We start from the raw sequence: 13,297 nt of genomic DNA, 5'->3' as shown, positions 1-13,297 counted from the left end.
TGCTTTCTCGCTTTTGCACTGGAGCTGTGCTAAAGAAATGCCAAGTTAGAAGGAAAAGCAGCATCAAGTGCTGTTCAGGCTTCCAGCCCTTCTGTGCTAAGGCAACTGGATGGTAGCAGAATAAATGGATTCTCTTCCTGATCACTGTGGTAAGGTTGATGCACAATATTCTCGAGTGTTGGATGGTGTAGATTGTGTGGGGTTTGGAGAACAGGATTTTCTAACGAGCTAGATATGCTTGATATATGAAAAGCAATATAGAATGCCATCACTGAGCTCCAGTTGCCTTCCACTGAGAAGGGATAGTGGATCCAATTAAATAGGTACTTCTTCACTGCTGTAATGCAGTTTTCAGCATGGCTCTGAGGTATTGCATGAACATTTGTCTTTGATATTGGTGTTTAATGCAAGAATACATTTCTAATGAGCCAAGCTGCTGAAAGTGCTCCCTCTAGGACTGTGTGAATGTAGTTTTCACTGCTTTATGATGAGGATTTGCCTTTGTGTAATTAGGGATTTGTAAGAACCGCTCCAAAATTAATAGGTTTTGGACAGCAATTAGAGTTTTGAAGTGTGTATTGCTGTTAATGTGCCGGGCTGCTCCCTGTGCTGTACCCACTGCGTGTCCTGACCTCTGCTCAGGACCGAGTCTCTGGCGAGCGCAACTTCTCACCATTATCAAACTGCAAGCAAGCATTTAATTACAAATTAGCTGTTTTAACTGCTTTGGGGGAAACAAAACCCCACAGTGTTTTGAAATTAAATCCTGAAGGATCAGTATTTCAGAAGCAGATCTGTCTATTCTTGCCTGCAGTCATCCATATTTATGCGTGTGCTACTCATGTGGCTTTTAATTATCAAACACCAAAGTTTTGTATTGAGATTTCTGAAATTTTCTGAAATTTGACCCTTGGATGCAAATTCTAATTTTTGTCAAGCTCCAAAGTGCTTTAAGCATCATGTTTGAATATTTTCTCAGTGTGGAGGGCTGAAATCAAGAGTCATGGTCTTGGAGAGCGTTCAGAGGTTTGTTCATACTGCTCTCCAGTCAGATGCGATGCCAGGGGTCAAATCTTTGTTTACAGCAGAAGTAAATGAAGAAGTCATTTTACAAATGACTTGTGAAGAAATGATAGCGGTGGCGTGTGGAGCCTCTCCAGTCCATTTGTTGCTGCATTTAGCCGTGCCTCAGCTTTGTCCTGCCCGATTTACTGCCGGATTATGGGACAACTCCTGAAGACCCTCACTGAAAGCTGTTTGTAATCTTCTACCATGTTGAGTACAATACCACATTCATCATCACAGCCCACTGTTCATGAGTTAAAATGGGCATTTACAAAACTAGACTTATTTTCCTCCCTTCTAACTTGCTAATTAATACTGTTCTGTTTCTTGCTCTTCTGTGCCTGCTTTCTGACAGGACTTCCAGAGCTAATCAGCGCCTCTCCAGAGCTAAGTCTCTTGGAGGTGCTGGTGAAGGATTCCGGCATATTCTGTACCTCGAGAGACTAAACTGTATTTAGTGTTGTTTGTAATTAGGGGAAAAAAATACATTTCCTCATTGACTGTGTTTTCAGCCATTGATATAGGCAGACTTGCCTGCTGCAGTACAAATAAATATAATTTGTGTTCAGTGTGATCTGACTAGCAGACTAAGTATCTGCAGAGAGAATAGCTTCAGCATACTTGAAGTAAAGTTATGATAGACACAAGATACCTGAGAGATCCAGATGCTCAAGAGCAGTTTATCCTTAATGATTGTTTTGCTTTGGAATGGGAGGAAATTTAGGGAAGTGATATAAAAAAAAAAGTTAGTAATTACCCACACTAAAACCCACTCTACTCATTACCACATTAGTTAAAAAGATCACAAAATTAAAAAAATCTAACAAACCAAAACCACTACAATGATAGAGAAAAGAAAACTGTGCATGTCTCAGAAGAAGTTGGGAAATGTAATTCTGTCTAGAATCGGGTAAGTTGTTCAAGTGTTTGACATGTATTGAAAATTTCCTAGAACAAATTTTTGTGTTGTTGCTGTATTATTCAGGCTTCAAATTGAAATGAATTTTAAAAAGCTTTCTGGGGAAGGTAAGAGGTATACAACAGCTGTTATAGATGAAAAAACTATTTCAGCTTCCAGGATTGACTAACTGTTGCCTTCCCCTTGGGCTACAAAGCAAGTGGTGAATGCTAAAGTAATGTGAAAATGGGATGGTAAAAGACTTGGAAAAAACATGAAATAATCTAATTTAAGAATGTTTTAATTGAGGCTTGGTCTTTTGGCTGCATTTAGACATAAATGATATCTGTTCATCTGGTGTGTGATAACCTCTGAGAAAGGACTAGGACGTACAGCGAGATTTTTGGGCTTTGTTAGGAAATACGTAAAATTAAAAGTGTTGATGATTGAGTACTTAAAGTTATTCTATGCAGAGATGAACCTTTTACTTGAAGACAGATTTACGTGATATTCACAGCTCATAAATCATTCTTGCATTGCCTCCCTGCTAGACTATTGGCAGTAGAAGGCATTTCTCAAAATATGCCTGTTTTCAATTAGCTCAAGGAAAATTCTCTAGTTACAGAAAGAACATCATCCCTATTACCTGCTCCAGGAATTAACATTCAAATACGTTTGCATGAAGATTACCAAAGCTTAGAGTGTGTAAGCAATGATTAGGGCTGATTTTTAAATAGGGGAGGATAGGAAGATTTAAGCCAACTGCCTTTGAAATGTTTCTAATCGTGAGGTTCAGAGTTGTGATGGGCTGTGGAACAGCTCCTCAGACTTGGAGAAATGCAGCCCAAGGCACGTTGGGCTGGAAGGCAGGAGGGTTTGAGAGCCAGTGCGGTGTGGCTGGAGCTGGTCGGGCTCTGGTTCAGGGGGTGATGGAAAGGCAGGATGCTGCCTCGCTCGCCCACATTGCTCTGCTCTCCTGGGCAATTGTGCTATTAGCAGCAATTTTCTGTAAACTCTTTGTACAGCCTTGCCCTGTTTCATCTCTGGGCTGAGGCAATTGAGAGCTTCTTAGTTCTGTTTTATTGTGTCTTCTCTGAACAGCCCTCAGACGCCCTTGCCTTTTGTTTGCAATTTGCCCACTTCATTGTACCTTGGTTAAAAAAGGTGCTTGTGTCCATGCAGTTACAGATCCCTGCAAAACACAGCTTGTTCTGTGCTCTCAGGGTATTCCTTGCATGGTGATTCCACCTCTCCTACATCGACTTTGTTCTCTTCATGAAGAAAAGGCAAGTGATGCTGCCAACTTTCACAGAAAGCTTGTTTTCTTCCAAGGAGCATTGAAATAGTTGTAGTCTGTGACTTTTTCTATTGAAAACCAGATTTGTGTGAACTGGCATACTTGGAATGAACAATGTCCCATTAATGTGGTCGATCCAAAATCCCTTTTTGAAGGCAAAATGGGTGATCTTGATTTGTGTGACGTTGCCAAAGTAAATGTCACTTGAAGTCATTGGCTTGCACTTAGCTGGAACAATATACCTGGCTCTTAAATAAAGCTTTTTTTTCACTGCCTGATCGTGGGTGAAGAGCTAATTTTATTCTGTTTTGCTGGTAGTGAGTGGATTTCTAAGGTACTGAGTTAATTAGAACAACTCTTCTCTGTTTTCCCAGAGAAGGAAGCGTGTACTTCAGCACGTACGTTTCGATGTGTAACATGACAAAGAGACAAAGTTTCTAGGAGCATCTTGTCAGCTCCTCTGGTGGGGAGGGCAGGTTTCTTGAGAGCATATGTGTGTGTGTGTATACATTTGGAGAAACTGTGTGAACATATGTCAGCTCCTGCTACAGAGTGAGCATTTCCATAAATTGTTACCAGTGTCTAGATTAAAATGATGCTGGTGTGTATTTGGGCTGATAGGGTAATGTTAGCCATCTAATAATTTAAGTAGTCACCTCATTTTCACTGTGGTCAAAAGAAATGGGTCATTTTACAATGTTTGTACAAGGAAAAAAATGTATTCTGTGGCATTGAGACTGTGACACATTGTTCTGCTACTTGTTGTGATGCATTGGGTCTTGGTGCTTAGACACACAAAGGACAATGCTAAGGAAATGCTTTGTATATAGTCTATATTGGAAATTCTTGACATTTTTGTTAATGGCATGTAAGTCTGTATTTATGGGGCTTGAAAATCACTTTAGAGATGCTCACAGTTTGTGGCTCTGTCAGTACAAACCTGGGCTTTTATTAAAGACTTGGTGGACAGTTCTGAAGTGGCTGGAATTTGTCACATCCACAACTGCTCAACAGGAAAATCTCTTCTGATCAATGTATATGTCCAGGGATCTTTGTCTGCAGGCATTCCATGTGTCAAAATGCAAAATGTTCTTTAGTAAAATTAAAAAGAAACAGACTGTGGGTTGAATTCAGTATTTGTAGGAACAGCACCTTTTTACCATATTTTTCAGCTGGAAAGTGAGATGGGACAGAAGGAGGATAGCCTTGGCCATGCTCAGCTGACCTGTCTGATGAGTCAAGGAGTAGCAAGCACCATTTTGTCCCCACTTTTTAAAATCTTTCTTTTATTTAATATATCTGTGATCTCAGGCTTTTGAAGGCTGAAGGAAACTAATGCCCAGTTTTTATGAATTCATGTAGTAGATGCCTATCTCTTTGCTATAGGGTTTCTGGAAAATGTAATTTCTCCTTTACTTGCATAATAACTTTTCCCAAATTTAGAAAAAAAAATTAATTTATTACTTAGCTGTAGGTTCTGTGCTTTAATAAGAATAATATGTCTCCCTTTTACAAATGCTTTTATGCTCTTGACTGTTGCATCCTGTGATGTAACTTTTCACTTGAAAATCTTCAACTTCCAAAAACCCACAAGGTGAGGCAGGAATAGGAAGAGAGTGTTTTAAAGTGGGGCCTTGCTTTGTTCTTTATAATAGTACTTATAAAATATATATAATACACATATAAAATGTGCATGTTTATAGTATATATATAGATACATAGAAATGTATTTATTTATTTAAAAGGATAAATATTTATATGCATTACTTTTTTGCCAGCTTACTTCAGTAACAGTTCAGAATGTTTTTTTGTTGGTGTTAAGCCATTTCTGTAAAATTTGAAGAGAAGCAGCATTAGGGTTGCCTCAAGCTTGGAGGAAGCCATGGTAGGGAGCAGAGGTGCTGTGTCTGAGCAGTGCACAGGGAACAAGGAAACACCACCATCAAACACAAGGTGCCATTTGTTTCACCAGGTTGTTGTAGTGCCAGCAGTCAAATCTGCTTCAATTTTACTAATAGTGTTTGAGTTGAGGCTAAAAGATGAGAGGTCCTGCTCCTTTTGGAGTTCTACCCTTGATTTCTAGGGAGGAGAATGGGGGAACTCCTAGAATAATTGTTATGCGTTAATATATTATAGCTGTCAGAAGTATTTTCTGGAAGGATTTTCCTGCGGAATTGCTGTATTATCACCACAGCCCTAAATGGAAGTTACTTAGAATGAGTGTTAAACTGAAATGCTACACAGGTCATGGAAGATAGGCAAAGCTAGCGTAATGCTTTGGGTTGCTGTTCAGACACTGATGGTACTCCTGAAAAAGCTCCTTTTTCTGTGCCTTCCAGGGAATGATTTTTGAATTCATCCTGTCTCTTCAGGTTGTGTGGCTAGCACTTGCACAAGCTTGAGGAGGAGACAATTGATGCTTTGTGCATGAGGAAGCACTCTGTTTAACATAGGCAAAGATTAGTATGTGCCAAATACAGAAAAGCAAGAAAACTGCTCTCAGTTATTGAGAGCTTGTGTATTTAAGAAGGGGGAAGGTGAATAAAAGGAAAGAAAAAAAAAAATCTTTGTTTTTTTTCCCCCAGTCCTGACTGATTGAATATCTGTTTAATAAGTAATTTGTGAAAAGAAAATAATCCTAATGGGCTCTTGGGTCATTGGTTTATGGGCCTGGCTCCAGGAAACCTTGGAGAGAATAATTTAGTTAAAAGGATGACACAAATGAGGCAGAGAGGGAGATGCTCAGCAGCCTCACTAGCAGGGTGTTGACTCTTGTCAGTACTGTCTGTCCCAACTCCACGGAGTCGGGAATTCCTGGTGTTCCTGGGCTTTCCTTGGCGGCACACGCGAGCTCTGCCTGAGCTCTCTTCTTGTCTGGGCTGGCTGTGTTTGCCAGGAGCCAGGAACCTGTGCATCCCCCAGGCTCAGGCTGGAAGGCACGGGGTCCTCACTGAGGTTTCTGGATTTGAGCTGGTGCTTTTTGAAACTCAGTTTCCTTAATTCTGTCTGTCAAATCTGCCAGTCGAAGGATGCTCCTTTCTGTTGGTGGAAAAAATGATGGGAATGCTGGTTTAGATTCAGTTTTAGATGTCACCATACTTGAACAGTGGTGGTGATAAACCCCATATTTAGCCCCTTGCATCTAAAGAAAACAATTTATGTATTGGTTTTCTGTGAAAGCTTTCAGAGTATCAAGTGACTTTTTCTTCTCTTCCTACTGCTATGTGAAGCTAACATCTTTGTTCAGGACAAGTTTTTTTTGGGGGGGCTGGGGTTTGTGTAATTATCACATTTGCTTTTCCCTACATGCCAAAATAACTTATTGTAGTATATTTTCAAAGCTGGTTTATAGCAGATAGAACATACTGACATGCTGTCCAAAATAACCACATGTTCTTTTGAACAAAGAAGAGAAAGGGAAGGACAAAGTTCTTGTTAGCAGATCTAACTGCTGTCTTATAAGGCAGAGAAAGCTGGTTAGAGAAAAATACTGCTCTGTGGAGTTTTGATTAGGTTGTATATTGTCCTTGTTTATGCCTTTCCTAATTAAAAACACCAGCAAAGTAGCACCACTGCTCTGCAAGTAAAGTTCTGTGAAACATTTCTTGTGCTTCTATTAAGAGGCAAGGAAAAAATAAAAACTAATTCCTGCAGTCAGAAAGACTTGAGGTTTTTTTCTTTGTGTGATTGCTTACTTTATGAGGTTTTGAAGAGTAGAAATGTGACATAGAGGCAGATGACCTGTGACGCTTGAGCATAAAGTGAAATAGAAGAGGATATTAACTCTAGCAATGTTCTTTCAGGTTCTTATATGCACATGCTATCTTTTATATACCAGTCTTGCCAGAACTTTTCTGTGAGGTTTAGACTACATTATTCATACATAGGAAAGAATAAGAAAATTAAAAAAAAAAAGAAAAAAAAAAGCTGAAGAAGACTCAATATAACTTTTGCCCTTTCAGGTGGTTTTTTTTTGGGGGGGTTTTTTTGGGCTTTTTTTTGGTGGTGTGGTTTTGTGTTGTTTTTTTTAAATTTGGCTGTGGACTTGCCATGTTGCAGGGATAAAAGTGATAATCAGTTATTCAAATCAAGAGCCCTTTCGTCCTTTCATAGCTCATCTTGCTGCTATAGATTTGGGAGTAGCTGCTGCTTTTTCAATGGGGTGTGTTTGCCAGTTTGGAGAAGGCAATTTTTTCAAAGGTAATTACTCCAAAATGTTATAGGATATGGCAAACTGAACTTGTGTTTAAAAAAAAGGCAAGAAAGGCTGCAGGAAGGGGGGTGGTTTGGCAAAGATGACAGGTTTGCCAGAATAGTGTCCTGCTTTCAAGTAAAGGGGGAGGCTTGAGGTATGACACATGCAAAGTCATATGTAAATTTTCTGAAAACAAATTATTTTGGGCATGCATATGATTGCTGTTGAAGCATCAGAGAAATATCTTATTTAGGTTTTAATGCCTGCTTTACCCAGAATATTAAAGCAAGTAACAGCATATATTCATATCCTACCAATTTAATTATTAAAAATAAATTTTAAATGGTATTGCATTCTGTATTAGACCCAGTGCAGGTAGTCCTGTGTGCTGGATGCCTTGCCAGCTTGGGAAGAGAACAAAAGACATCATGAGGCATTTCTAATCAAAGAAATACAAAAGATGTGTGCATTTTGTTGGTATTCCAGGAGAGTTATACAAACCAAAGGATGTTGTCTGTAAAATGGAATTGAAGTTACTTTCCAACATTAGAGTTTGTGTCGGTGAGCTCTTAGTTTGTGTGAGCCTGTTTTTCAGTGGAGTAAGCTGGAGAGAATTTTGGTTTAATTTTGAAAATTTATTTGAGTTTGAAAGGCAAACCTAAATAAACATTTCAGTTTTTTTTCTTTTAGCACTGAGATTTCTAGCAGTGGTGAACTTCTTGTCAAAATGCTTAGTGCATACCTTGTAATGGAAATTGTGGGAGAATGTGAATAGAACAGAAATAGACCCAGCGTTTATCTGATAGTTCAACACAAAGTAAATATTGAGATTTGTTTCTTCTCTTGTAATGGACTATTAAAGTACAGCTGACTTGGGAATGGAGGGCTGAAGGGGACTATTTCCCCAAACAGTCATGTAAAAAAGAAATTTTAAATCTAGATGGGCCTGCTGCTCCCATTCCCCATGTGTTCTAACACATCTAAAGCCTTTATAAAATGACAAAGTGTGAATAAAGCATAGTGTGCCCTAGGGAGGCAGCAGAAGAGTTCAGAGACATTCTTTCTACCTCTCTGTTATAGCAGGAAATGTACTAAATGTAAATGCCTGGCCGAGCGGAGGAACACACCATACCTGAGCTGCACAGGTCCCACCTAGGAAAAATTCACTCAAGCAGTGGTGAATACATAAATTAGGTGCTGTGCAGACAGTGCTGAAGTTTGTTGTCAAGTTTGTTGCAGTTCAGCTTGCCAGTCCAGATGGACTAATCCCTCAAGCTCAGGGGCAGTGGGAGTCCTTGCACCAGCCTGTGCTTCCCCCTCACCCCCTTCCTTTTCCTGAGATCCATCCTGCTTACATAAACACCCCTACAGAGCTCTGCTGCTTTCAGCTCTTAATTGCAAAGCTACAGAATCCCGAGTGCTTTGGCTTCCCATGTAAAACAGATTTATTTTTTTTTTCTGTGCTCTGTTTTCTGAGTTGTCTTGTCTGCATCTGTTTCAGGTAAATTGGTTTTGGGAAAGGCAGGTGGTTTGGTTTTGATTTGGTAGCTACAACTATATGTATAAAACGACAAGTAGTGGTTTGCCAACACCTTACATAATTGATCGTTCTGGTTTTCTGTTGAAAATAGGCATTTATTTTGTGTGTGTGTGTGTGTGTGTAGAGGCACTGCAAAGCATCAGTCTCAAACAGCATTTGATGCTGTGATGTCTCCTTCTCCTGCTCATCTCCTGTTACTGGATCATAGCAGAAGTTATTATTCAGAGTTGCCTTTCACTCCATATGTTTAAATTTCCTTGCACTATTGTTGCTCCAGCTAGCTCAAAGGACTGTCCAGTTCCTGAGAGATGCCTTTGGGAAGAGCTAATTCTCCAAACTTTGGTCTCCCAGAAGTCATTATTGTATACCTGTTTTTTGGATATGGCCACATCTGTAACTTACACATAGCCCTGATGTCACAAAACCTAAGGAACATGCATCTTCTCTTTGTTTGGGTATCTTGTGTCTCTGTTGCCTGTCTTTAAACCAGTGCTTCATTCATCTTTAAAATGTTATATGTCTATACCTTAAATACTACTGTTTATCACATCAGTTCTTGCTTTAATTCTGGATTATGCTCACTGCTGTAAGCTCTTTGGTTCCTTTTTTGAGGAACAAATTACTCAGGTAAAATGAAATTTGCCTTGTCTTCATTTCACCGCTCAATTACATTTCTCTCATTTCTTTTGTTCAGATCTTGTCTTATCAAGGTCATGCTTTTGCACGTGTAGCACCAAGGTTGATGTTCCTGCTCTCCCAAACGATTTCCTTTCCCCCTCCCTCTTGTGGTGGTTTTTGGCATATCTGTCGCTGTTGTGAGTGCCAGTTATTTCAGTATTGTGGAACAGAGATTATCCAGATCCCTTTCTTTCTTTATTTTTTGTCTCCACACTGTATGTGGCAATAACCATTACCCTCTCCTCATTTTCAGTGTGTTATTTTGTTGTCCTTATAGAAATGGAAGGCAAAACATTTTCTTTGGTGTTTGTTCCAGGTTGTTTTTTCCCTAAATTATCTCTTACCCCTCAGTGTGTAGTAGGTGTCTTTCTCCCCTCCTTTGAAACTGCAGTGCATGGGAGCAGCAATGCCCCAAGATTTCTTCCGCATAGTTCAGCTGAAGCAGGCTCCCAGTTGCTTTTACTCTTCTGTTGGCACCCTGTAACCTCTAAAACATGCTTTTCTTTCTCAAGCTTTTGTTTCGTTATGGAAAGAAAAAGGTTTCCTACTTATTTTTAGCATCATGGGTCAGGCTTTTCTTCATCCAGGTAGTCTGGGTTCCTCAAGAGATTTGTTCCTTAGCTTGGAAAAGAAACAATGCTCTCCGCCAGGCTGTTCAGTGTGTCTCTGGGAAGTGGTCAGGAATGGTCAGGGATGGGTTGTGATTGCTTGAGCTGCTGGTCATCTCTCCTGTCCAGCAGCAGGAGATGCCTGAGACAGCATCCCTACTGACCTGGGACTGATCATGGCCACTGACCCAAGGAGTCCTTCAGCTCTAATGTCCGTGCCACTGCTCTCATTCATGTTTGTTTGGGTTTTTCAGAAAATAAAATATGTCATTTTCTCAGGAGGTCACCCTTCCCTTTACGTTTTATGAGAGAGAAATCTATAGACCACAGATGTAAATTTCTGTAGGATCCCAGCTGCTCTCCAAAGTGATAATTGTCAGAAGTCTCAGTTTCAGTATTTCTCTTCCTTCCTTTCTTTTCCCTCATTCACTACTCTACCTAGCAATTCTGGCTTTTGGTGTGAGTAATGGCCACCTCTCAGAGGTTATGTTTCTCTTACCCTACTTCTTGTGTTTCATAATGTGGCAAAGACTTGTTTTCTTGTGAGGCTAATGCTTTTCCTTGTGAGTGTCTGAATTGTCAGCTGTGGTAGGACACTGTTGCTAGCATGTGGGAAACAATGCATCATGCAAGAGAAATGTGTGGCCAAATTATTTGTATGTGTTTGTGAAAAACAACCTTTTCTGCAGGAGACTGTTACTTCAGGACTGAAGGCTGCGTGGGAGAGCTGAAATTGCTGGAAACATGTTTATAGGGGAAATTCTGGCAGGTTTTTAACATACGAGGCATGTGGCTGTCTAAAAGCAAGACGTTGTGTGATTCTTTTTCCAGATGTGATCCCTTTACCTTTAATTGCAATTTTAGCATATGAGAAGGTTTAGGAATGGAAAGACTGATATAAAGTGTCTGATGACACCAATTATTGGCTCAGGTTGTCTTCTAATTCCACGTGCACAGTAATGCATATGCTTGAAGGTGCTTGTGCTGCATAGGCAAGCGTTCCTGGTTCCTCCCTGTGGAAGTGGGATGGAGATGTTAATGGTGATGTGAAACTGCAAGCTGTGCATGGTTCCTCCCTCTAAAAGAGTGGTGATAGATGTTAATGGTGATGTGAAACTGTGCAAGCTTTGAATGGTTAAATGTTAATTGTATGCCTGGATCTGCTGTGTATATTGTTGAACTGTTGAGCTTGCTCCTTTCATTTCATTGCCCAGACCCTCTTCTGTGTTTGCTGGGTGTTGTGGCTTTGTTCTGTGTTTGCTTTCTTTTACCCCTTTTCTCTTGCTTTTTCCCCTCTTTTTTTTTCCCTTTTTCTTACCCCCTCTAATTTTTGTTTGTTTGTTTGGATTTTGTTTGTTTGTTTGTTTAGCTTTACTGAAGCTCCAGAAGGGGAAGATGTCATCTGGTCTGGTTATGGGTCTGTAGGCAAGGGTGTGCAGAGGATGGGGGGTTTTTGGTTTTGTTGGTTGGTTGTTTTTTTGTTGTGTTGTTTGTTTGTTTTTATTCTGATTAATTAATGGTGAGGAGAAATGGGCAGAGGGAAAGCGTTAGCAAGTAGTGATGCCTGGCAGGGGTTGATTACATTTGAAATAACGGGTTGTGATTTATGCTGTTTAGTTTTCAGCGAGAAGGAAGAGGAAGTGGGACACATCCTGTCTAACAACTTCTTTTAATGCTCCACAATTTATCTTTGCAGCATGTGCAGTAAGACTGTTCAGGTTATTTTCTATGTGAAAAATGTTCAGTACTGTCAACTGTTGAGACTTCTGCCTGATGTTGGCTGTAGACTTTGGTATTCAAGTAGCCCCAGGTATATTGTTGCTGCTGCTTCCTTAACAGGTGAGCATGTTTTTAATGTTAATGTAATTTCCCCATGCCAGAGAAGGGATCTCAAAAGTTTTGGACCCCAAACCAACTCATTAATAAATATAATTTTGTCCTCTCACTTGACGCAGTAATTCCTTTTCTTTGTCACTGAACAGGCGTGGCACATTTGTTGTAGCTCAGTTAATTTTGCAGAAATCAGCTCCTATCTTGGTGCTGTCTTGTCCTTTATGACCTTTTGTCAGTGAGGTGCTCTGAGGGCCAGGTCAGTGCCTGGCTCTGTGGGTCGTGTGTGCAGCTTTGCCCAGAGACAAACCAATCTGCAAGGCCACTTCTTGCTCCTCTCTGCAGGTGGCATCTTGTTTATCACTGAGGAGCCTGCTTAACCCCACCAGCAGGTGGTTTTTGAGATGAATACATGCTGAGATCTAGGGAGTTTTGTAATCAGGTTTTGTCAAGAAAGGGAGCATTTAGCCTGTGTTTGGAGAAGTGCAGATCTTGTTGAGTTTTATTATTTAGCATTTGACAAAAGAAGGATTACTTGCCAGGTCTTTCAGCTCTGTTTTTAAACTAAGGAAGAGAGAGAAAAACAAGAAATAAGGATTTGAAAGAAATGTTTTTAATCTTTGCTGTTCCAGGGCTAGTTTTCACTTTTGTCAAGGTCCTTTTGGAGAGTGAAATGAAGTGTAAATTTTAAATCTTTTTTTTTCAGTCTTTTTGATGTGCAGGTGGGGCTGGAACTGTCTATGTTGTGAAAAATCCTGGACTAAGATTATTTGTTTCTAGACAGAAATACTAGGAGAAATTTACTAGATTAAAAAGATAAAAAAATATTCTTTCATGGAAGCACCTCTTTTAGCACTGTAAGAGCCTCAAAACAGTTCCTGTCATCAACAATTCATGGTTTAAATAGGCAAGAAAAGCAAAAACAGGATGAAAGGAAATATTTAAAGGAAATAAAGGTATTTTGGTGGCCATCTGTTCTCCCCTGTTTGCTAACATCCCCCAAATTTTATTTCCTGCATGATCCTTAGTGTCAAACGTGCCAGTATGACACCTCCTCTCTTCCCAAACCTGTGGAATTGGCACATTTGTGCATGTTGTCAAAGGGGAGTAAACAGTTTCAATGTCATTATTTAAAGGCAATCCCTGGAGGAATTTGGAAATAGACCCTTTATGCAAGGAATTTGTG

At 39.9% G+C, this 13,297-nt stretch overlaps 1 protein-coding gene across 2 annotated transcripts in view; it reads left to right on the top strand.

Moving 5' to 3' along the window:
- Window positions 1–13,297, top strand: part of EML4 (EMAP like 4) — a 147,284-nt gene that overhangs the window by 34,018 nt on the left and 99,969 nt on the right. Inside the window, exon 1 of one of the 2 annotated variants that reach the window (XM_064709007.1) lies at window positions 110–149. The exons of the other annotated variant lie outside the window; for it this stretch is intronic. Coding sequence (XP_064565077.1) covers window positions 125–149 — 25 coding nt within the window. The 5' untranslated portion in view covers window positions 110–124. Of the gene's footprint in view, window positions 1–109; window positions 150–13,297 lie in introns of those variants that run through there. 2 annotated transcript variants of the gene reach the window in all.

Source organism: Zonotrichia leucophrys, chromosome 3 (assembly GCF_028769735.1).
Source record: "Zonotrichia leucophrys gambelii isolate GWCS_2022_RI chromosome 3, RI_Zleu_2.0, whole genome shotgun sequence".
NCBI lineage: Eukaryota > Metazoa > Chordata > Aves > Passeriformes > Passerellidae > Zonotrichia > Zonotrichia leucophrys.
The sequence above is the reverse complement of the archived record's forward strand: the minus strand, read 5'-3'. Positions and strand labels throughout refer to the sequence as shown.